We start from the raw sequence: 23433 nt of genomic DNA, 5'->3' as shown, positions 1-23433 counted from the left end.
AAGCTGGCAAGCCACGTCCACCTTCCATGCGAGGAAGTCAAGCAGTCACTTACTTTATGATATTTTGTCTTGTTGTTACGAGACCAGTTTTCTCCCTAATTTTGGAGGTAACACTGTCTCATTACTGAAAACCAGCACATACAGAGAAAGATAAAGAAGAAATGAGAAACCGGGGCACCTGGGTGGCTCAGTCAGTTGAGCGTCCGACATCAGCTCAGGTCATGATCTCATGGTTTGTGGGTTCAAGCCCTGCATCGGGCTCTGTGCTGACAGCTCAGAGCCTGGAGCCTGCTTCCGATTCCGTGTCTCCCTCTCTCTCTGCCCCTCCCCTGCTCACGCTCTCGTTCTCTCTCTCTCAAAAATAAATAAACATTAAAAACATATTTAAAAAAAGAAGAAGTGACAAACTGTTCATGACCCACCATTCAGAGACACCTGCCGTCAGCTTCTGCACATCTCCTTTCATATTATTTCCAGACATTTATGTATGTATAGGTTATATTTTGAAGATACAACTGGCATCCTGATCTCTGCACTATTTTATCATTTGCTTTTTTTACTTAGTGATAGAAGGGGAATACTTTCCCATTATCCCAATCATTAAGTTTATGGCTAGATCATATCCATCTTATTAATGGGCCACCGTAGGTCAATTATTTTAATTTCCTCAGTCAAACCGAAGATTTTAGTAGAATTAGTTAATGGGCTCATCGGACACCTGCCACACACCGCCGGAGGGTCTGACGTCCCCGGTGCTGCCCACTGGCCGCGTGTGCCCGTGCCGGGGCAGATGTCCTCGGTGCCCTGGGGGGGCCCATGGAGCCTCGTTATCAGCATCGGCCTCCAACCCCCCTGGAGGTGGTTTCCGCAAAGCCTTGGCCTTTTGAACTTGACCGTAAACAGTCGTGGGTAATGATGAGAGAGATGAGCCTTATTCTTCTATGTGATTTTAGAAAGCCATAAAAACTTCACCATAAAAAAAAATTAATAAAAAGCAACATGATGATTCATTCACCACCAGAGTTTACACTTCTGATGTTTTATCCGACAGCTGCCTCCCCTTGAGAAAAGAAAATATGCTTCTAATTAGCTGAGCTTTTAAAAGGAAAGCTGAGCACTGGGCCTTTTCAGGCTGCTCGGTGTGGGGAATGGGTGGGCCGCCCCGTGTTCGAGCCCATGGGGGCCTGTGTCGGGGAGGACCCGGAGGGACACAGCACCGCCCTGCCCGCCGACCACCTGCTTGTCAACATCATGAACCTGGTGGGGCCATACTGCCTTCATAAAATGGGTGAAATGCTCCACTCCCAAAGAACGTGCTGTTTCTTCTAGCTCTTACACGCTACCTAGAAGCTTTGTGCTCCAGGGCCTGGGACCTGGGACACGTAGGAGCCTCAGTCACTGCACCTGAGAAATGGGCATAATAACAGCTACCAGGAAGGAACACAGTGAGCATGAAATGACATGTTGGTGCCCTGAAGTCCTAATTCCTTCCCACCTCCCTTCTGTCTCACCTATGAGAGCTTTCTCTGAGCCTTTGCCTCCTGTCTTAGCTACCTCCTGTCTCCATCCTTCCTGCCTTGGCTTCCAGAAGATGCCAGGACTGGGGGGTCGGGAGTGAGCCAGGGAGGGGGAGGTCCCTGCTGAACTCTGGGGGATGGGAGCCCGAGAAACCTCACCTGAGGAGTGAGGTTGGTGAGGCCCACCTGCTGCTGGAGTCGTACTGCCCCCAGGGACCCCCAGCTCCCAGAGTGCTCTGGGCTCACGCACTCGTGGTGGAGCGGGTTCCCGGAGTCCAGGCACCTTCAGCAGCCTGCGCTGTAGCGTTGGGAGTCTGGGTGTTCCCTTTGCTGGCTCAGGGCTGGCTCCAACTGTGTTCAGTTTGGCAGTGCAGCTGGGGGGACCCTGGGACGACAGCAGGGGACCCCGGGAGCCAGGTGGGAGGACACCATGGGATCCAAGGCCTGCTCCCTGCCTCTCCCCTCGGCCGCCGGGTGAGATTCCTTCCGCTGTCCTCAGCTCCTCTCGGATAATTTGTGGTCTCAGCAGAGCTCAGAAGCACAGGGAACAGGATCCCGTTTTCCTCCCTGGGGCTGCGGGGGGCAGTGGGTGTGAGCTGGGTGGGTGGCCCGGCGGCCGGCCTGCTCTCTCCAGGCCACAGAGCACTCGCGGGGCCTTGGATCCTAGCCAGGGATGCAGTGGGGAGAGGGGTCCTGTTGGCCTGGGGGCTCCTGTGATGGCCAGTCCCAGCTGGGCAGGTGGCCTGTGGGCCTCCGCTGCCCCGCCCCGCCCCGCCTCAGTGGGTCCCTGGAGTGGGCACAGAGTTTGAAGCCTGAGGAACCATCCCGGTGGGCTGGGCATTGAGAAGGTCTCCCTCCTGCCCCGCTAAACCTGCATGTGTGGCTGGAGGGTGCTTGCGTAGGGCAGGAGGCTGTTGTAAAAGATAAAAATGAGAGTGTATGAGCTTCTCATTGCAAATAGGAGCTTCGAGGTGGTTTTGCCTCCAGGGGAAGACAGGTGCCAGGGTGCTGTCGGTCCCTGGGGTGGGGGTGGCGTGAGACCCTGACAGCGGGTGTGGGGGCAAAGCCACAGATTAAAGCGGCTGTCAGCGAGTGAGGTGGTGGCCAGGGGAAAACTAACTTCCCTTTGAAGAGAAAGTCGCTGGGGGCGCCTGGGGGGCTCAGTCTGGTTGAGCGTCTGACTCTAGATTTCGGCTCAGGTCATGATCCTCGGATCGTGGGATCGAGCCCCATGTTGGGCACTGGGTGTGGAGTCTGCTTGGGATTCTTTCTCTCTCTCTCTCTCTCTCTCTCTCTCTCTCTCTCTCTTTCTCTTTCTCTTTCTCTTTGTCTCTCTCTCCTTTTTTTTTTTTTTAAGTTTATTTATTTTGAGAGAGAGAGAGAACACAAACAGAGGAGGGACAGAGAAAGGGAGAGAGATAATCCTAAGCAGGCTCCACATGGTCAGCACAGAGTCCGATTCGGGGCTCAAACTCACCACCCTGGGATCATAACCTGAGCTGAAATCAAGACTCGGACGCTTAATTGACTCAGCCACCCAGGCACCCCCCTCTCTCTCCTTCTGCCTTTCTCCCCGGCTCCTGTTCTCTCTCTCAATAAATACATACATACATACATACAATACAATACAATACAATACAATACAATACAATACAATACAATACAATACAAAGAGATAGTCTTTAAATTTTGTCTTAACTCTATTTGGGCAGCAAAGTGGATAGTGTGAAGGCTCCGGCAGTGAGTTCAGTGTGGGGAACTGAAATGTGTTGCAGTCGCGTCTCCCTCCACGCCCATCCAGTGTCGGAAACCTCCATGTGAGTAGCTGTTAGAGCAGAGTGTGTGTGTTTGCCTTACAGAAGTCTCGCTTTCCAGATGAATTTAAAATGTGGTTTGATTTAGGAAAAAAAAAATTGACTGATGACTTTCCCAGAAAACATCTGTGGGGTTAAGTGAGATTGATCTATCTATCTTTCTATCATCTATCTACCTACCCATCCATCCCTCCAGCTACCTAGATATCTACAAACATTTCTCTATAAGAAATACGTAGATACACAGATTTATAAAGACAGAATCTTAGTGTGTAAGGACGGCGGAGGCAGTGACCTAAATCATCTTATTTACATCTTTCTATTCCTTCACTTGGGTGTCAGCTGATTCAGGAAGAATTTGCAGGAGGTAAATGTAGGCAGGTGTGGGCTTGTGCTCACAGTTCGGGTGCTGGGAGACGATTCTAGGAGAGCCAGGGAGGAGGTTCGAGAAGAGACAGATTCGAGAGGAGGCAGTGTATCCATTGGTACCAGGAGCCTGGCAGCATCTGAGACCCCAGACTGGACCTGCACCTACAGCCTCGGGCCTCAGCACGAGGGGCGCAGGGCGTGAGACCCCGTGGCTCATATGGTCTGCGTCCCGGGCACGGGTGCGTGTGGGTGTTTGGATAAGAGTGTGCCAACCTGGGTGCTTACTGCTGCATAATGAGAGCTCACAGTGAGGACCGATGGAAGGTTCCGGGGCCACCCTGGGTCACACAGCCCAGGTGGCCCGGCAAGTGCAAGGTCCTCAGGGGTGGAGGCGCTCAGGCCGTCCTTGGCTTTTGCACCTAAGGCTTTGCCAAGGCGCCGCCTCCTTTTCTGGCCTGCTTTTGGGGACTGAGACAAGGAGGCAGAGGGAGAAATCTCGGGGTGTTGGCAGGGGAGGGTCTGAGGGCCTCAGAGGAGGCCTGGAGAGACCCCGCAGTTGTCAGGTCCACGGCAAGGCTGCCAGCTGTGGGACACGTGGGGTCGGAGCTCGAGACAGCAGGGCTCCGGAAGCCCAGACGCCGCAGGGAGTCTGCCCAGAGCCAGGGCAGACTCAGCAGGGGGTCAAGGAGGGATCCGAGGGAACCCCAACAAGTAAGGGGCAGGGCTGGGGAGGCGGCAAAAGAGACTTGGAAGGATTAGCTGGCAGGGAAAGAGACGAGAAGTGTGCCAAGGCCTGGAGACCTGGAAGGAGTAAATTCCAGAACTCAGGGCAGTGAGTGTCAGCACACTGTGAGCAGAAGTCCTTCTGGTCATTTTACAGGGGTGCCTACTTTTCCTTTCTAGGGCTCTGCGGCGACACAGAGCCCTTGGGTTTCTGCCCGGCCCAGAGAGGCACAGGGACCTGTGAGTGTCCTGGTCAGGAGCTGCTGTGTGGAGGTCTGCCTTCTGTCCTGTGCAGCCCCCGGCAGGCCGAGCACAGAGGAGCCGGGACAGACAGACCGGGCGACAAAGGTCCGTGTGTCTGGCACACGCACATCACTGCAGAGAGCTCAGCCTCAGCCAGGTTTCTGGGTATCTTCCGAGGGGATGCTCAAGGTCAGAGGAGGGCAGGAAAGTGTCTGTCTGCAGACTTACTCCCTGCTCCGGGCGGCCCGGGTTGGCTTCAGTGCGGAGGTAAATGGCCAGCTGGGCCATTCCTGGGCCGAGTGTCCCTGCGTGGGGATCGGGCCTGGCACCACTGGAGAAACCAGATCACTGAGGTTCAAATCTTTATCCCACCGCTTCTAGTTGCATGACCTTGGCCAAGTCACGAACTGCTCGGTGCCTCAGTTTCCCCAGCGGCAAACCACTGTAGGAGCCCCACTGCAGAGTTGCAGAGAGAAACCCAACCCATCACCTGCAAAGGGCTGGGACCGGCGCCTGGAGCAGGTGCCAACCCCTCAGACTCTGCTGGAATCTCACCTCAAGCCCTGGCACCCCCTGTTCTGTGGTTGGAGTGGCCGCAGCCCTGGCCCCTCTCTGTGCAGACCCTGGCACACATGGCATGTTCTCAGGGCGGTCTTTTCCGGAGAACCTTCCCGGTTCTTTCCTTCCCAGCACACCTGCAGAGCGCTTATCACAGCTGGTAACTGTGCTTGGTTTCCTGGTTCTTGTCTATCTAGAAGGTTCCGTCCAGAGGGTAGGACCTTGTTGGTGTCTTTAACAGCAGAGTCCTCAGCTTCTGGACAGAATGAACCTTTGTGGACTGAGTGAGTCTGGAAAGTCTGGGGACATCTTGGGGCAACACTGCGGTTAGGATTGTCCTTATCTTCCGGAGAAGTCTGCTGTCTGGGCTCCTGTCCTGCCAACAGCCAGGGGCTGCCCTCTCCCTCTGTTCCTGGTGGTATGTGCTCCCTGCCCCCCCGCCCCCCTGCTCGTCCCCCTCCAAGGGTCCCTGGAGTTGCTGAGGTCTGGATTCAGAGCAATGGAGTCCAGGGGGTTTGTTTTCTGAGAAGATTGATACCCCATGAGACCCCACTCCTACACACCCAGGACACACGTGGGGCTGTCACTCTGTTCTGCTTAATTCTGGAGGAGGTGCCGACAGGACATGCCTGGCCCAGGCCTGACCCTCCCCTGTCTGGAGCTGACAGTCTGGCAGCCTGAGTGTCAACGGAGGGTCCCTGAGCTCCATGCGAGGTGTTGGTCCATGGATGTTGACGGCAGCTCCTGGGGAGGGGCCTGGGGGAGCCTGTCCTGCTGGCTCTGGGGAGGTTTGAGCTACACTTGGCCGTGACTTGGGCTTGGCCGTGACTTGGGGGCACAACTCCATGCATCCGGTCTCCTTAAGGTTATGAGGATTAATTAGGTAATCATGAGAGCACCCCTCTTAGGTGGTCCTGGGCCAGTGGTCATGTGATGGCTACACACTGACCCGGAGTGTGCTTTTGGGATGTCACAGGACTTATCTGAACCTAGGTTTTCCTACCTGGAAAATGGGTTGAAATTAGTATCTTCTGTGTAGAGCTGTTGGAGGGAGTAAATGAAATATGGCACCAAAGACCTTGGAAGAGTGTCTAGTTCTTGGAAAGTTCTCTTAAAAAATTTTTTTTTTGCGTTTGATCTTTCTCTATCCCCCAGTTTTATTGAGATATAATTGACTGTGGCAAGTTCTTAATATCTGTCATTTAACCTGGAAAACAGCTCTATGGGGCCTGTCCCCCCAAGTTCACATGAGGAGGCAGGTTCGGAGACAGGATGAGGAGACTCGGGTAGTTTGGGTGCGTCTTTCGCAGGTGTCCCAGGTGGAAGAGCGGCGAGCAAGCGCCCGAAAGCGAGGCCACAGGTGCTGGGATTAGCCAGGGGGAGCACTGAATCTCTGGACTGGGGGTCAGGATGAGGCCACAGTCAAGGTTAGGTACTTGCTGTGAAAGATCTGCGCACCTGAGACGCTCACCGAGTGTAGCCTATTGCTCTGCCCGTTGCACCTACTCGGTAGGTGTAAGTTATTCTTATACTGTGTGCGTCCGACTGGGCTGCCTTCCTGGCCTGACTGCCACCATCACACGGTCACTTTCAATGATCCAGGCGGCATGCTGTGCCAGGCTTTGGAGAACAAGTCCAAGTGGCCCTGTTGGTGTCTGAACATTAAGTTTTTTCTCACCTTAAAGACAGTTGTTTTATTTTATTTACTTTTACTTAAAATTTTTTTTAATGTTTTTTAAATTTATTTTTGAGAGAGAGAGAACAAGTGGGGGAGGGGCAGAGAGAGAGAGAGGGAAACAGAATCCACAAAGCAGGCTCCGGGCTCTGAGCTGTTAGCACAGAGCCTGACACAGGGCTCGAACCCAGGAACCATGAGATCATGACCTGAGCCAAAGTCAGACGCTTAACTGACTCAGCCACCCACGTGCCCCTTAATTTTTTAAAAGTGTTTGTACTTGAGAGAGAGAGATTGAGCATGATCGGGGGTGGGGCAGAGAAAAAGGAGACACAGAATCCGAAGCAGGCTCCAGGCTCTGAGCTGTCCGCACAGAGCCCGACGGCGCTCGAACCTACAAACCCACAAGATCATGACCTGAGCCAAAGTCAGATGCTTAACCAACTGAGCCACTCAAACACCCCAAAGAGAGCTGTTTTTGATATTCCTCTTGCTGCTCCCAGCTGAGCCTCCAGTTGGAGCTGCCGTTTTGGTTTCTATCTAACTGTTGACAGTCATGGCCTGGGTCTTACAGCCCTGGGCTACCTGCTTTCTTTGGGGGTGTTTTCCCTTCATGAAATGAGCCTGTTCTGATAGTTGGAGGTGACTGATGTGTGGGATTATAGTCCTGGAGGGGGGTGGCCAGGAAGTCAGAGCAGGGGACTGGCCACTAGTCCTCTCCTGGAGGCTGGTTTTTGACAGGTCATTAGGAAAGCATTCTCGCAGTGAGCAGTGGCCCTCCCTTGTGGCCCATGGCTTGGGGTGGAGGGGCCCATTGGATTTTTCGGTTGTCTTGTTTGAGAGGAAATGATCCCCGGAAGCAGAGGTCTGTGGGTATGGAGACACTTGCTCTGCCCCGTGGGACAGTCTGAGGAAGGCACAGAGACGGGAGTCTTCTTGTTTCCGGACCTGGCTGTGCTCACTTATCTGTTGACGAGGAATTTCTTCCCAAATTGATGCTCAAAATAGATCTATAAAAATTTCCAGCTCTGCTTAAAGTCGAACCCCAAAGGGAGTCCCATGAACCTTCCACGCTGGCAGCCTGTGGGGGGATCCGTAGTCTGTGGTCAAAGCACGTGTCCCCCTCGAGGGGCCAGGGATGTTTATCTCTGTGGCAGCGGGGATCCTGGGGGGTAGCCTGGCATATAGGGCTTTCTGGAGAATATTTTCTCTCAACAGCTGTTACCTGGACCCAGGAAACTCCAGAGGCACCAAAGCTGACTCTGTGATGTGATAATAGTGTGACTCGGTGATGTCAGAGGCTGTGACATGGGGACCTGTGAGGCGTGACTGCGGAGTCAGACCTGCAGGGCCTGGCCGGCCTGTGGGTTTGACCCAGGAGGAAATCCTTGCTGCTGGCCAGTCCTGCGTGCTGCTCGTTCAGTGTCAATGGCCCACCTGGCCAGGTAGAGCACGGCACCTGGCCTTCCTTGTCTTCCAGGCCCCGGCGGGGGGCAGGGCCTGGTCCCCTGGCTTCACTGGGATGGGGGGGGACTCTGGATCCTTCCAAGTAGCCCCTGGGAGGCAGGCCAGTCACCTGCTGACATCAGCCGCTTCTCATGGCATCACCTGAGCCTGCTGTGCTCAGGTGCTCGCTGTGCCTGTGCCGACTCACCAGAGACCTGTCCCTTGGCGGTGACTGGGGCTGGGGCGGGCAGGCGGTGGCAGAAGGAGGGTGCGGGACAGCAGGGGACTCCGTGTAGCCCCTTTGTGCCGACTCTAGCAGCCTGGGTGAGGGGCCTCCAGGCGGGGCCCGACTTTTTAGTCCAGGCTTTGCAGCTGGAGGGCATTTGGGCGGCTCTGTCGTCTCTGGTCCAGGGTGAGCTTCCCCACCTTCCCTGGGCCACACCCTGGGCCTCTGGTTATCCTGAGATGCCACAGAGGCTACCTCAGTTTCCCCCTCTGCCCCCCGGGTTTTACGGTAGTGCCCTTGGGATGGGAAATGAGACAGAGCTGAGTGTGGTGAAGGGCATTTGCCTTCACCCGAAGTTTACACTAATGCACTTAATCACGTGCCGCCATCTGAAGTCAGCTCGAAGCCACAGAGACCCGGGTCAGGAGAGGGGTGCGTGTGCCCTAGAGGGTGCTGCTCTGGGAACATCTATCACACAGAGCTGTGGTTTTCTTACCTGATCCAGCTTCCTGCAGACACTTACTGAAAAGATTATTTTGGGGAACCTGGGAGGCTCAGTTGATTAAGCATCCAACTTTGGCTCAGGTCATGATCTCATGGTTCATGGGTTCCAGCTCCGTGTTGGGCTCTGTGCTGATAGCTCAGAGCCTGGAGCCTGCTTGTGATTCTGTGTCTCCTTCTCTCTTTGTCCCTCCCCCACTTGTACTCTGCCTCTCCCCGAAATAAATAAAACATTAAAAAATTTTTTTTTAAAGTTTATTTGAGAGAAGGACAGAGTTTGAGTGGGGGAGGAGCAGACCAGACAGAGGGAGACAGAGAATCCCAAACAGGCTCCGTGCTGTCAGCACAGAGCCCGACGCAGGGCTTGATCTCACAAACTGTGTGAACACGACCTGAGCCAAAACCAGGAATCTGATGCTTACCCGACCGGGCCGCCCAGACACCCCTGAGCAGCAAGCCGATTTTAGCTACATGAATCCAGCGTTCACGAAGGCGGCGGGTGAGCCCTACCCGGTGCTCACAGCTCTGATCTCACGGTGACCACGTTTAAGGGGCCCTGGCCTCCTGCCACGCGCCACGCAGTGATTACACTCCTCGGGTTTAATCCTCACGGCAGTGCCACTGTCCTAACCTCACAGAGGAGGACACGGAGGGTCAGAGGCCACAAGACATGAGGAGGCCTCTCAGCACGAGCTCCCTGTTGCCTCTCCTGGCCGTCTGTTTGGGACAGGTTGTCGCTGGGGGGAGGTGGTCAGAGACTGGGACGGCTCCTCCCCTGCACTGGGCCGTGCTGGGAGCCTTCCTGAGTCTTGGAGCTGCAGGGGTGGGGCAGGCGGGGGGACTCTCCTTCCTGCTGCTCTGGATCCACCACAGTCCGCGTGGCCACAGCAGGCTCAGCCGGGAGCTGGACTGGGGGGTGGCAGGGGTCATTCCAGGGTGGCCTCAGACCACACTCAGCACGGTCACTGTGGGACCTGCACAAACTCCTTCATGAGGGTTTTGAGCAGCCCAGGGGCCCCGCCAGCCATGGGGAGGCACCAGCGTGCCACTGCCTTGTGCCTCCGCCAGGCCGTCGTGGCCCAAGGGGCCAGAGGCTCGGAAGAGTGGCAGAGGCCGGCAGCCCCCGGGAAGGTGTTTGCACGAGCGCGCCTAGAGAAACACGAATGTTGTGACAGTGAACAATCGGATGTGGGAAGCACACGTGGTCAAGTCGCGGGAAGATGGCAGGTCATGGCACAAAAGCATCTGTGTTTGGAGCTGTCAAGGACAGGGCTCTGCAGACCCCGCTTCGACCCTGAGCCCCCAGGACAATCATCCTGCATGCGGCTGGGGAGGAACCAAGGTGCATGATGGGAAATGGGAAATGACATTTGTGGCCCGTGTGTTTCGTGCAGTCCCCATGACCCAGGACTGGGAGGGCTTCAGAGGCCCAGCGGGAGCTCCTTAGAGCTGGGGTCAGATCTCAGTTTAGCTTGCCTCCCTTCTCAGAGCCTCAGTTTTCTGCTCTGAAGAATGGGGTGATCATTGTACCAGATAGAGTCGACCCAAGGCCTGTGCAACTCTCCTCTCCTGCCTACAGCAGCCCTGGGAAGGGCCCAGGAACTGGGCTCTGGAGAAACGACTAAACCCAGCGATGAACACCCAGCAAACGTGTGTGTCACTGCACGGAGTGCAGTCCTGGCCTTTGGCACGTGCGGCTCCCAGGAGGGGAGAGCGAAGAGCCCCGGCTCACCGCACCTTCCTGAGCGAGCAGAAGAGGCGGCTTTGCTGGGTGGGTGCTTCCTCCTGAGGCTGGACCCGGATGGAACGCTGGCCTCCGTGTGTCAGGACCCCGGCTTTCTCCCTGCTCTTCCCGTCACGGGGTGGGGCAGACCCCGGGGGACTGAGATTATGACCTGGGCCAGGGGTGAGGAACACGTGCGATTCTGAGGGGCAGCAGAGGGGTCAGGAGAAGGACAGGACAATGGCCGGGAGGAGGGAGGGAAGGAAGCGCCTTCGGCCCATCCAAGGGCTGACGTGGTCCAACGGGATATTTTGGAGGAAAATTAAAGGATCATTTGGCCTCAGTTCCTGCACTGCTGTGCGTGCTGGGCAGTCTAACAGGAAGCCTGTTGTGAGGATGATCCTTCCTTCCAGGCGTCTGGGGCCAAAGGAGCCTCCACTCACTCCCCAGGGAGCGCCTGGCTGAGGGAGGCGCTGGCAGCTGGGGCGCGGGCCGGCTCCCCGTCCTCCACCAGCTCAGATGGCCAGCGTTGTCACAGACCCGTGCCCGGGCTGGCAGAGCCCAGCTCCCTCAGTGCCCCGGGAGATCCGTAAAAGCTGGCAGGGAGCTGGCATGCCGTCCGTCACATCTTATTAATAAGTTTAATGAGCCCAAGGCAACAGTTGCCAATGCTGATTGCGCACTGGGAGCGTGAAGTGAAGTGTGCTGGCAAGTTCCCAGCCGTGAGAGACTCTGACAGCTCGCTGTGGGCGCCCCGCGTGGGTGGAGCCCGCACCCCGGGGTTTTCCAGCCGCTGAAGCACACCTGTCCCCGTGTTCCTCACAGGCTTGCCGATCCGCGGAGAAAACGCCCCCTCCCACCCCCAGAGGTGTTACTGTGCCCTTCTTAGGAGTGTTTGCACACCGCTGCTCTGACCCTCCATGCCCGTGGGCATGACCCGGGGACCCGCCAGTGCAGCTCTGGCCCAGCGTTTCCCAGGCAGGCACAGTCCTGCCCTCCTGAGTCCGAAGAGGCCCTGCGAGCGAGGGTCAAGGTCCTCCTAGGCAAGGCTCAGCCTGTGCCTGTCCTGGCTGCTCAGCCTGGCTGTGTGTATAAGGAGAAAGGAAAACGGTGCCCAAGGCAACGCCTGAATGTTGGCAACCATTCCGTCTCCAATGGAGCCATTTCCAGTAGTCTTCTAGCAGACTTGATTTAGAAGTTTTGGAATCTGTGAATTCCATCTGGGCAGAGTCATGGAGCCCACCAAGGGGCACAGGGCTCTACAGAGAGGCCTGGGCCACTGGCTTCAGGTGCGGAGAGGGCGGGGAGGTGTTGGGCCATGTCCATGAATGGGTGTGAGCCCCGCATGGACAGAGGAGAGGTTGGCAGTGAAAAGGGTGCGTGATGTGGAGGCAGACGGGACTCGCTGTTCCCTGAGGGGCGAGTCCAGCTATGAGTGCCGAGAAGGGAAGCGCCTGACCCGGCTGCCCACCGCCCCACACCAGCACAGTGACCGTGGTCACCCTACGTCATCGAAGCCTTGGCTGCCTGCAGAGACTGGGCGCCCCGTGGGCTCTGTTTTTGACAATGAGTCCAGACCTGGATATCAGCACAGAGAGTGAGGCTGGATCAGTTAAGACTTTTCATTTCAAGTACTGAAAACCTCAGCTCAGACTGGCTTAAATAAAGTGAAGGAGCCCATGAAGAAAGAAATGAATAAGGCAAGTATGACTTACTGAAATGGCCTTGGATTGGCCAGTTCAACAGCATCAGGACTTGATTTCTCTCTCTCACTGTTTTGCTTCCCAAGCTGGCTGGTGTCTCAGGCTCTGGCAGGAGCAATAGGTGGCTGCCAGCAGCAATGAGGGCATAACTTCTCAGGTTCAAGTACTGCAGAGAGGGAAGAAGGTCTCTGCGTGGCAGCTCCTCAAACAACTGAACTGAGTCACGGTAAGACCCACCATCCTCAGCTAAGTATGTATCGCAGACAACTGAGAGCATGTGTCCACACACATAGTGACACACATGCATACACAGTGACATTATTCCCTAGAGCTGAAAGTAGAAACAATCCCAATAGTCACCGACTGACGATGGGTAAATAAAAAGTGGTCTGTTCATACAATGGAATATCATTTGGCCACAAAGAGGAACAAAATATCTCCATCCACAAGGAAACCATGGTAAGGACGGGAGAAGGAACTGTGAGTAAATGACATTGTCCAGGAAACAGTGGCACCTGTCCCATGTGAAGGGCTGACTCTCACCCTGATGTGCGGGAATCGAGGGCCCCCGACAGGACAGGAGGTCTGAAGGCAAACTGCACACTGGGAGTGGGGATGTGATAAGAGAAGGCAGGATGCAGGGCCCACCCAAAATCCAGAAAGGAGAAGGCAGCCCAGGGGGTGGAGCTGAGCAGAGGAAAACCTGGTGCTAAGAGTAGGAAGTAAGCCAAGGATGCTAGACCTGGGCAGAAAAGTCCAGGGCAGAGGGCAGATCAGCTGAGGGAAGCCCTGGAGTCATGTGATACCACTGGCCAGATGAGGGCGGGGAGGATGCCGATAGAGAAGAGGGGTCTCCTTTGAATAATTTGCTTCATTCCGTAGGGGCAAAGAATAGACAAATGATGCCCCTATAGGAAGCGCTGGGTAAGTAAACAGAACCCCATCAAGGAGAAGCTCATTCTGGTTCAAAGAGGGAGAAGACTGGAGCATGTTCTTGAAGGATCTGTAGACATCTGATAGTCAAAGAGGTGGTAAAGGCTTTGAATGAGGTGGAGTGTTGCGAGTGCACTCTGGAAGGGGAGAGTGTAGAAGTCTTCACACCAGATGGGGAGAGCATGGAAGTGTTCACACCAGATGGGGAGGGCATGGAAATCTTTGCATCAGATGGGGAGAGCATGGAAATCTTCACACCAGATGGGGAGGGCACGGAAGTGTTCACACCAGATGAGGAGAGTATGGAAGTGTTCACACCAGATGTGGGAGAGCATTGAAGTGTTCACACCAGATGTGGGAGAGCACTGAAGTATTCATACCAGATGAGGAGAGTATGGAAGTCTTGACAGCAGATGGGGAGAAGCGTGGAATTCTTTGTAACAGATGGGGAGAACATGGAATGATCACATGAGATGGGGGAGCGTGGAAGTCTTCACACCCAAGGGGACAGGTGGTAAGGAAATCTGAGAAGGGAGAGTGTCATGAAAAGCATTGAGGCCTGAGGGCTTGGGAGCTCCAAGGTCCAAGAAATGGAGTCTGGGTCTGAGTGAGCTGACTCTTGGCGTCCAGGCTGGAGGGGCCCGCCTGAGGTGCCGCTGGGGGGCGGCACGGGATCCCAGGGTCCACTAGCACTTATTGTATTGTGGAGCCAGGGTCCTAAGATGGGGCTTGTGGCTCTTCTTGGGGGGAAGGGAACACAGGGGTGGGAAGCCGCTGTGGCCAGCACAGTGGGTGTGGACAGGGTCGGCCGTCCCCTCCACCCTGAGCAGCAGCAGCACAGGCTTCCAGGGTGCCAGGCGTGCTGCCAGCCCCCACTGCAGAGGCGGCCTGGCTCAAGCATGGCTGGCCTTGGCTGGGGCCAGCCAGTAGCGGAAGGCTGTAGCCCCTGGGGTGAAGGCTGTTGGGCACTGGCCTGGCGGGTCTGGAAGCTCAGAAGTCAGGCCGAGGCGGGCCTCCCACAGCCAGGGCACCAAGGGCAGGAGAGAAGCTTGTCCATGCCACATGGGTTGCTCGCTTCTTGTTCGGGGGCAGCATGGGTCCTTGGCAAGGACTGACAGGTTCAACATTCATTCACTCACTCTGTTTTGTCTTTTCATCCAGGCAGCAGATATTCATGAAGATGCCGTGTCAGGGACTGTGAAAAGCTGACCAGGGCCCCGTGGAGCCACAGCCGGCAGAGGGAGACAGACAAGCCAACAGGACCTTCCATCCCAGAGTGGTAGCAGCAGGACAGGGGGTGGGGAATGCAGCGGAGCTGAGAGAAAGGGAGAAGGGACATCTGTGCTGTCTAGTGTGGTCAGGGAGGGCTCCTTCCAAAGGATGTGGATGGAGTTGGTGGAGTCTGGCAGCTACCGCAGGGCTTTGCGGGCAAGAGGTCGGTGGGGGGAGGTCATGAGATGTGGGAGGGGTCCCCGGCCCCCTGCCCCCCCCATGCTTCATCAGGCGGGGCCAGGAGGTCAGAGGATGTCTCGGGGGTCCCCAGGGGGAGCTGTATGCAGTCTTGGTGCGTGCGGTCCTGTCCTGTCACTTGTCAACTGGCCCCAGGCACCTTGCGATTGGCTTTCCCTGTTGCAGGTTGTGGAAGGCAAAGAAGAGGGGTGATCCCTGCCCCTGAGGACCTACTGTGTGCCAGGCCCTCTGCACGGCTCATCTCATGTGATTGCCCCTCCTGGAGGTGGGCTCTGTCTCATTTCATGAGGGCTCAGGTGGTGAGGCCAGGCAAGTTCATTAACTTGCTCAAGGCCAGAAACCAGGAATCTGGACCAGGTCAGCCTGGCTTCAAGCCGGGGCTCTCTGCTGTGCGTGGCCATGCCCGGCTCAGCGCCTCACACGCAGTAGGTGCTCAGGAAACATGGCATAAACCTTTCCTCCTTCCCTCATCTGTGCTCTCCCCTGCAGGGCAGCCCTGCTCCGGGCTGCATTTCACAGGCCCCCCCATTCAGAGTAGCTGACATGGTTGGAGATGGGGGTGCAGGGAGGGGGGAAGCGAGCTATCGCTCAGTAGCCAGAATGTCAGTTGTGCAAGGTGAGAACATTCTTAAGGTCTGTTACACAATGATGTGCATGTAGTTAATTCTACTGTTTTGTACGCATAAGCACGTTACCATGGTGAATTTTATGCTGTGTATTTTTTTTTAACCACAATAAAAACAAAACCCAAAAGCTGGATGTGCGATCTCTATCAAGAGGGCTCTCAGGGCCGAGGGGCAGGGGGGGCCGCAGGCTGGATGGAGCTCTGGGCCCTGCGTGAGCCTGTGGAATGGCGCCTCCCCGGGAACACAGACCTTGGGTGTGTCCTGAGTGCTAAGAGGCCTCAGGTGTTTCTGTGCCAGGCCACTGAGCCTCTGGCCTGATCCGTGACGAAAGCTAGTGTCGCCTCGAAGGATCAAGGGGGCTCCAGAGATGAAGACCGGAGACCCCTTTCCCTCTGGAGTTCACAAATGTCAGAGGGGACAGCAAACAGGAGAGGCTGTGTGCCCCAAAGTGGGTGAGCACCTTCAGAGCCCAGGGAAGGATGTGGGGAAGCAGGAGGCGGTCTCCTCCAGGACCGGGGAAGGACTCATGGAGGAGGTAGCCAGGAAGATGACATTTCAGAGCTGCTAAGGGGGAAGAGAGGCCTCTTGGGGAGGGAGCCCCATCTGGCAAAATGTGAGAGCTGAAGTCCAGCCAATGTGTCTGAGGACCTGAGGGAGCAGTGCAGCCCAGGACTGAAGCAGCAGGACTGAAGGACATGAGCTTGATTTTGTAGGCAATGGGAGCCACAGAAGGTTAATGAGGGAGAGCATGCCAGATACACTGTGCTTCAGGCAGGCTTTTCCAGTTGCCACCTAGAGGCTGCCTGGAGCAGGAGAGGATAGATGTGGGAGACCAGAGGGGTGGTGGGGGCTGGAGGGGAGGAGCCCAAGAGAGTGGAATCCCAGGTCCAGGAGACAGAAGAGGAGCAGTGGGGGACGGAGGGAGCAGTGCAGACAGCATCTCTCCCCTCTTCCAGGCTGTGTGCTAGGAAAGGGGGCGACCCTTTCCATGAAGATGGGAAGTCCGGGGAAGGAACAGCAGGATGTTGGGGAAGCCAGGGCTGGGGTTTGTTGGTCCCAAGGTAGGTGAATGTCCCTTCCTATTACCGGAGGCTGAGTCCTGAGAGTCTGTGTCCGGGCTCTGCCCTTCTCTTTGGCGAGGCCTGGGGGGCTGTCACTTCCGGCGTGCTGGCCGCCAGGGCCCCCCCATGCCTGCTGCCCCGTGGGTGCCCAGCGGAGGTTCCTGAGCTGGTGACGGTTGTGGCTAGAGTGACTGCAGAGTCTGAACACGTACAGGCACGAGGTGAAGAAAATGCTGCCGCGAACATGCCCTCAGCGTCGACGGTTGCTTTATGCCTTGAAAAAATATCTACAGAATGTGCTGGGCTTTGCAGCATTTACAAGAAATCTACCTTGCAAATAAGTTTCCAAAATAACCTCTCTCAGCTCAGCACTGCGCTCACCATCTGTGGGGACGGGGTGTGGACGTGTTCGCATGGCCTGAGGGTCCAAGCCGGTCACTGTGGGAGGGATGAGGCATGACTTGGGCGGAGGGTCTCCTGGTCAGTGGTGAGCGATGGCGAATCACCGCCGGAGGCACCAGGGGTGTAGGCCCGGAGGGGCAGATGCCTGGGAAGACAGCTGCCTCTGGGGGATGGGGGAAACGGCCTGTGCACTGGGGCTCCCTCCCTCGGGCAGAGGGAGCCCTCAGAGGCAGACCCTGTCCCTGCCCGGGTGCCGACGTGGCCACCTGACCCTCTAGCCCAGGCCTTCTTGACCTCCCTTCTCATTTCCCACTGACCGCTCCCCACGGCCTTAGCTGTAGGGGTAGGAAGCGGAGCCTGTCTGTCCTTTGCAGGAGGAAGAAGGGTCCTGAGTATCCGCAGCACAGCGAAGGAAACAGGATGATGAGCCCCCGATGCTGAACGACCCCTCAGACCACACCAACTGTCCCAAACTGAGCCCAGCACCTTCCCCAGACCCGTGCCCTCTCCGCGCCCTCTGACTGGAGTAAGCTGTCTTGCCCCAGCTCCTCCGTTGTCCGTCCCCATGCCCACACCCCATCAGGATGCTGATGCCACCCTGGAAGGGTCCCTTCTTCCCCCTTCCCTCCCCCCAGCAGCTCCCCTGCCAATCTCTGGACTGGTCCTTGCTCCACGCCGCCCCCAGGGCGATGCTGGTGAGCCCCATATGCCCGCCCAGCTGTCTCACTGAGGCTCACGTTACTTCACTGACCCCTTAATGTCCACAAGATGAATTTCCATGTTCAAGGGCAGGGGGTCTGGATGTCCCATTCCCACGTCATTCACAAAACTTTGTGATGACTGGCGATGGGCAGGGAGCAAACCCAGAGTGGACGGCATAGTGGCATGCGAGTGACATCATGGCTTGCCCTTTGGTAAGGGGGCTGGTGAGTGAGTATGTGTGTGTGGTGTGCGTGTCTTTGAATTCCAGGCTGCGGCCCGCGGCAAGCCCACCATGTCTGACACCGCCTGCTGGGCTGGCGCCCCAGCTCTGCCCCACTGCAGGACACACTGGCCAGCGCCACCAGCACGAGCCCTTGAGAAATGCGTTCAAAAGCCCGGCACCCTGGACCTGCCGGGCCGGCCAGGTGCGGAACCTGAGCGACGGCACTCTGCGCAGGCTGGCCCTCAGGTTGGCACAGCGCCAGTCCCTTCTCAGGGAGCAGCTGGGCCAGTCTTCTGCGGTGTGATGACCGGGATTTCAGGGAGGAAGCATCTGTCAAGGCTTTAGCCGGAGAGCCATGCCAGCTAGCTCTGTCTTGGCCGGCCACCGTTGCTCTGTGGGCACGGAAAAGACCACCGCCAGCCACCTGGGGCTGGCGTACAGCTGCGTCGCTGCTTCTCCGGCTGGGCTCCTCCATGCCTGGCACCTGTCCGCATCCATTCTCACTGCAGCTCAGAGACATGGATGGTCCGAACCTCGTGAAAGATGGGGACACAGAATTAGCAAGGGGCCTCCCAGGGGCTCGTGGCTGGAACTACACTTGGGCATCTGACTCTCAAGCTTTGTCCCCTTCTGTTACACTTTCTGTCCCTGGGGAGTCACAGATGCCTGTCTCTCTTGCCTCATCCCCAGCTGCGCCTCTGAGGCCCTTATGTCATGTGGGCAGCCAACACTTGCTGGAAGCTTCCTCTATGCCAGAATGGGGTAGACTACAAAAGTGGCCGCGGGCGCCTCCCCTCCCCCATGCACACCTCCTTGACCTGTTAGTTGGGGGGCCCTCCCATCCTGCCTCTGGCATGGCCACGTGACTTGCTTTGGCTGATGGGATGTTAGCAAATGTGTCGTAAGCGGGGGCTTGAGGAGCATGCACAGTGGGACTGGTCCTCTCTTGCTGCTCTTGGAACTCTGTTCCTTTGTGAAAGAGCCCGGCCAGCTTTCTGGAAAACCAGAGACCCACGGCCCAATTGCATCTGTTCCTCATTTGACGCTGACCACAGACACAGGAGAGAGCCCGGGCGGGATCAGCGGAATCCGCTCAAACGCGAGAACTGCGCAGCTGACCCACGAAATCATGCGCTAAATAGACACGTGCTGCTTTAACCACATTGTAGGATGCTTTGTTATGCAGCAAAAGCTAACTGATAGGAGACATTGTATTTCAGTTATTATTGAATTGCTTAACACAAGCATTCCGTCATGCTCATGGATACGAGTCAGAGGTTTGGAAAGGGTACAGTGGGAATGACACGTCTTGGCTCCGTGCTGTGGGGAGCCTCAGCCGGGACGGCTCCAGGGCTGATGACCTGGGGTTCTGATGGCTGGGGGCTGGCAGGCTCTGAAGGCATCTTTGCTCACTTCTGGGGGGTTGAGCTTGTCAGCTGGCGCCTCAGCAGGAGAGCCGTCTGTGGGAGCAGCGACCCGTGGCTTCTCCATGTGGCCCGAGTTTCCCAAAGCCATGGCGGTTTCCAGGTAGCTGGACTTTAATGGAGGCCCAGAGCTCCAAAGGCAAGGCCACCTGCTAATAAGAAGGGAGATCGCTGCCATTTACGACCTTGCCTTGGAAGTCACACGGCATCACTTCTGCTGCCTTCTGTTGGACAGGCTGGTCGTCAGTTCTCTGCACCCCAACCTCCTCCGGTTCAGGGGAAGGGACTTCGGCTCCTCCTTGATGGGGGAGCAGCAAGGTTCCAGATGAGCCCTTGGGACGGGAAATATATTGCAGTCACTTTCGGAAAATATAGTCTGCCACCCGTTATCTCACCCAATTCCCGCAATAACCCGGTGAGAAAGGGAGGCACCATGGTCACCCCCACTTCTCATGAGAAGCGGAGGCTCAGACGGTGGGTCATGTGCTCAGGGCCCACGCTCAGTAGTCGTTGGAGCGGAGACGAACCCTCGCCCTCACCGCCTTTCCTGGGCCTCCTGTTGGTCCGTGGCTCTAGTGTCTCGGGTCCCTTTTCCTTCCGCCCTTTGAGCTTCATGCTCCACCTCTTTGTCTCCACCTCTAACAAACAGCTGCCTTCCTCCGAGTCGCTCTTGACCGCGTCGGGGTCCCCGCGGGTTCCCCCATCCCACCCCTAGAGGACAGAGGTGTGGCTGTGGGGGAAGCAGTGGGGGGGGGGCAAGAAGCTGTAATAAACATGCTTGACTGATCACCACCCTCCCTCCTGCAAAATAGACAGTTCGAAAGTCCCCAGGAGGCAACTTTAATTTAAATCCTAAGAGGATGGACACGTTAGTTATATCTCTGGACTCAGGAAGATTTATTTTTTGTGTTACAGAAATTACCACTACTGAGTGTTTGCAGTCCTGTTTCCCACCCAGACCCTCCCACCAGCCCACGCAAAACACTAGCTTTGCCTACTGACATTCCCCTCCCTTCTTCTTTCTTTTTTTTAACATTTATTTTTTTGAGAAAGAGAGTGTGAGTGGGGGAGGGGCAGAGAGAGAGAGGGGCAGAAGATCCAAAGCGGGCTCCATGCTGACAGCCACGAGCCAGATGTGGGGCTTGAAATCATGGACTGTGAGATCACAACCTGAGCTGAAGTCGATGCTCCACCAACAGAGACGCCCAGGTACCCCGACACTCCCCTTCTTTCTTAAGGGGAGACGGGCCGACCCATATGGAGAGCAGTGCCCTGTGAGGTTTTTTATAACTCTTACTGATGTACAAAATACATTTATGATATGTGTGGATGGACAAAATGTCCATTAATGGGAGAATGGAATAGGGTCGTCAGGTCAAATGCAGGATTTTCTGTTAAACTCGAATTTCTGCAGAACAATAAGTCCAGCTGGCATTAGTGGGTCTCACACTGATGAAAGGGCACATGTTGTCGATGTGCAGTCTGATGAATTTTCACAGAGCAACTTGTTTGTGTCACCCGTGCCCACGTCAAGAAACAGAACTTTCCAGGCTCCCAGAATGTCTCCTGTGCCCCCATCCAAGAACGACCCATCCCCTCCCCATCCTGACCTTTACCAACACGAACGAGTTCTGGCTGGTTCTGAATGTCATGTAAGTGGAGCCACTGCATTTGTATTCTCTTGGGTCTTGCTTCTTTCATGGATCGTCACGTCGGAGAGACACATCAGTGTCATGTTCAACAATAGTTCATTTTGGGCAATAATTACCCTATGAGCCATGCTTGTACTGAAAAATGGTTTGTTGCTTATCTGAAATTCAAATTGAACTTGGTGTCCTGTATTTTATCCCACAACCTTATTCCATTCTTCTGTTTTTTTTTTTTTAATTTTTATGGTTTATTTATTTTTGAGACAGAGACAGAACATGAATGGGGGAGGGGCAGAGAGAGAGGGAGAGGAAGAATCTGAAACAGGCTTCAGGCTCTGAGCGGTCAGCACAGAACCCGACACCGGGCTCGAACCCACGAACCGAGAGATCATGACCTGAGCCAAAGTCGGATGCTTAGCCAACTGAGCCACCCACCCAGGTGCCCCAATTCCATTCTTCTGTTAAATGGACATTTTGTAGTTTTCTGTTCAGGGCTCTAAGGAGCAAAGCAGCTACGAATATTCTAATACGTGTCTTTTGGAGAAGATGTGGGCTCATGTCCTTTGGGTGTTTCCCTAGAAGTGGACTGTCTGGGTCATAGGGAGTGCGCATGTTCAGCTCGGTGTACACTGTCAGAGGGCATTCCATGCGGTACCACGTCGCACTCTAAGCAGCCCTGGGTGAAAGTTCAGTTGTTCTGTATCCTCACCGATACTTGGCATTTTCTGCCTTTTTCTTGGCAGTCATTCTAGTGGGTGTGTTCTGTTTTAATTTCACCGTGGTTTTCATTTGTGTATCCTGAGGATCACAAAGCCGGCACCTTCTCTCATGCCTCGTGCCCCTTTGGGTCTCCTCCTTTGTGAATTGCCTGTTCTAACATGTTACCCTTTGTACTGTGGAGACGCCTGCCTTTTTCTTATTGCTCTGTGGGTGTTTCTTATATAGTTGGCATACACGTTATTTTTCAGATGTATGTCAACTATCTTCTCTTGGGGAGTTTTGGGGAACAGTTCAGAGAGGATTTCTGGTTAGTTGTGGGTTGTGCGGTTGACTTGGAAGAATCCAGAAGGAAGAGAAGTTTAACAAAAATTACTGTGGATAGTGGCTCTTCTCCAATGGCCTTTCAAGGGCACAATTAAAAAACAGACAATTTCTTTCAATGCCTCATTCAGTTTGAGACTGGGCCACATGGGGCCCTGTGCAATATTCAGATCTTGACATGAGGGTACAGATAGATTTCCATTGCATTGGGTTTATAGTGTGTCTTGGGAAATTTAATCTAGGAGGGTTGGAAGCACTTCCAAGAAATTCGTATATGTCCCGGCATGAACTCTGGTGCCTGTTTGCACACCCTGAGGGGAGCGGTCATCCCTAAGAAGATGGGGGTCCTTATATGTCACAGAGGGAGAAACACTCCTCCAGAAGGCACACTTGAGAAGAATAAAATGTGTAGTATTTGAACACCAGTGGCATCGGAAAGGTACACATAATTCATAAATCAAGGCTGCGCAGCAGATGATATTTATGGCAATTCTTGCTAGAGGAAATATTAAAATTTGTAAGAATTGTAAATGCTGTAACACAAAATGCTATAGTCACCGGTTATAATTGATGACTTCCTCTTGAATGTATTGAATAAATTAATTTCATTGCTATACAGATGACATTAATATGCTCTTATAATTAATTTAGTTCTGGGGGTTGTTGTGAGTGCCAAGATTTCACTGGAAGGAGAAAATGGCCCCGGGAAAAAGGTGACACATGAAAAATAATTTTGAAATCAAATAAGGAATAACACTCTAATAAGAAACAGCAGGCTCAGTGGCACCCTGTCATAAAAGGGAGCACACCCGGGAGTTGTCGGGAGGCGGATATTAAGGCCAGGACTGTGGGGGTGTTTCCAGCGTCCAAAGTTGCTGAGTTTTCACCGGGATTTCTCACGTCCTGAGGCAGTGCTTTAAGAATGGCCTCTGTGGAAAGCCTCCTTCTTCGGTGAGCAGCAGGGAGCGATCTTGAACCTGGAGCCTTCTGCCCACAGTCCTGGTCTCAGGAGCAGGATTCCAAGGGCTTCCGGGAAGGGGCCTCCAATGATGGAGGAGGCCGATTTCTTTACAACCAAACAATCAAATAATAACATTTATGAGCCCTTTCTCTTTGCCAGGCACTGTGCTAAATTGTTTATGTTCTTGTGTCAACAGGATTGTTTCTTTCCTCTCTTTTTTTTAAGAGAAAGAGAGCATGAATAGGAGAGAGTAGCAGAGGGAGGGGGAGAGAGAGAGAGAGAGAAAGAGAGAGAGCATGAATAGGAGAGAGTAGCAGAGGGAGGGGGAGAGAGAGAGAGAGAAAGAGAGAGAGCATGAATAGGAGAGAGTAGCAGAGGGAGGGGGAGAGAGAGAGAGAAAGAGAGAGAGCATGAATAGGAGAGAGTAGCAGAGGGAGGGGGAG

The 23433-nt window shown here is 55.0% G+C and overlaps 1 protein-coding gene and 1 long non-coding RNA gene across 5 annotated transcripts; both read left to right on the top strand.

The window, feature by feature from the left end:
- Positions 1-8252: 8252 nt before the first annotated feature.
- On the top strand, positions 8253-11129 carry LOC115273912. Of its 4 annotated transcripts, none has more exons than XR_003901008.1 (3): positions 8253-8344; positions 10248-10414; positions 10655-11129. XR_003901008.1 is itself a non-coding variant. In XM_029917241.1 (3 exons), exons 1-3 carry the CDS (start codon positions 9743-9745, stop codon positions 10999-11001), a joined length of 684 nt encoding a protein of 227 aa, XP_029773101.1. In that variant the 5' UTR covers positions 9661-9742; the 3' UTR covers positions 11002-11129. The 4 variants fall into 4 exon arrangements, 2 of the variants coding, with proteins under 2 accessions (XP_029773101.1, XP_029773092.1); XR_003901007.1 differs by having other exon boundaries at positions 10141-10414; XM_029917241.1 differs by lacking the exon at positions 8253-8344 and adding an exon at positions 9661-9802 and having other exon boundaries at positions 10141-10414; positions 10652-11129.
- Positions 11130-12577: 1448 nt separating this feature from the next.
- On the top strand, positions 12578-15642 carry LOC115273908. Its single transcript, XR_003901005.1, has 3 exons — positions 12578-12724; positions 14593-14710; positions 15067-15642. It is a non-coding gene; the product is annotated as an uncharacterized LOC115273908 (long non-coding RNA).
- Positions 15643-23433: the final 7791 nt, after the last annotated feature.

The sequence above is a fragment of the Suricata suricatta genome, chromosome 2, assembly GCF_006229205.1.
Source record: "Suricata suricatta isolate VVHF042 chromosome 2, meerkat_22Aug2017_6uvM2_HiC, whole genome shotgun sequence".
NCBI classification, from domain to species: domain Eukaryota; kingdom Metazoa; phylum Chordata; class Mammalia; order Carnivora; family Herpestidae; genus Suricata; species Suricata suricatta.
Note: the sequence above shows the minus strand (reverse complement) of the source record. Positions and strands in the feature narration are given on the sequence as shown.

Excerpts from the sequence above, each read along its gene's own strand:
- LOC115273912 (XM_029917232.1), top strand. The coding sequence starts at position 10,063 with ATGAGGGTTTTGAGCAGCCCAGGGGCCCCGCCAGCCATGGGGAGGCAC. Across the intron at positions 10,415-10,651 it reads GCGGCTGGGGAGGAACCAAG|CAGCCCTGGGAAGGGCCCAG; the intron begins GTGCATGATGGG and ends TCCTGCCTACAG.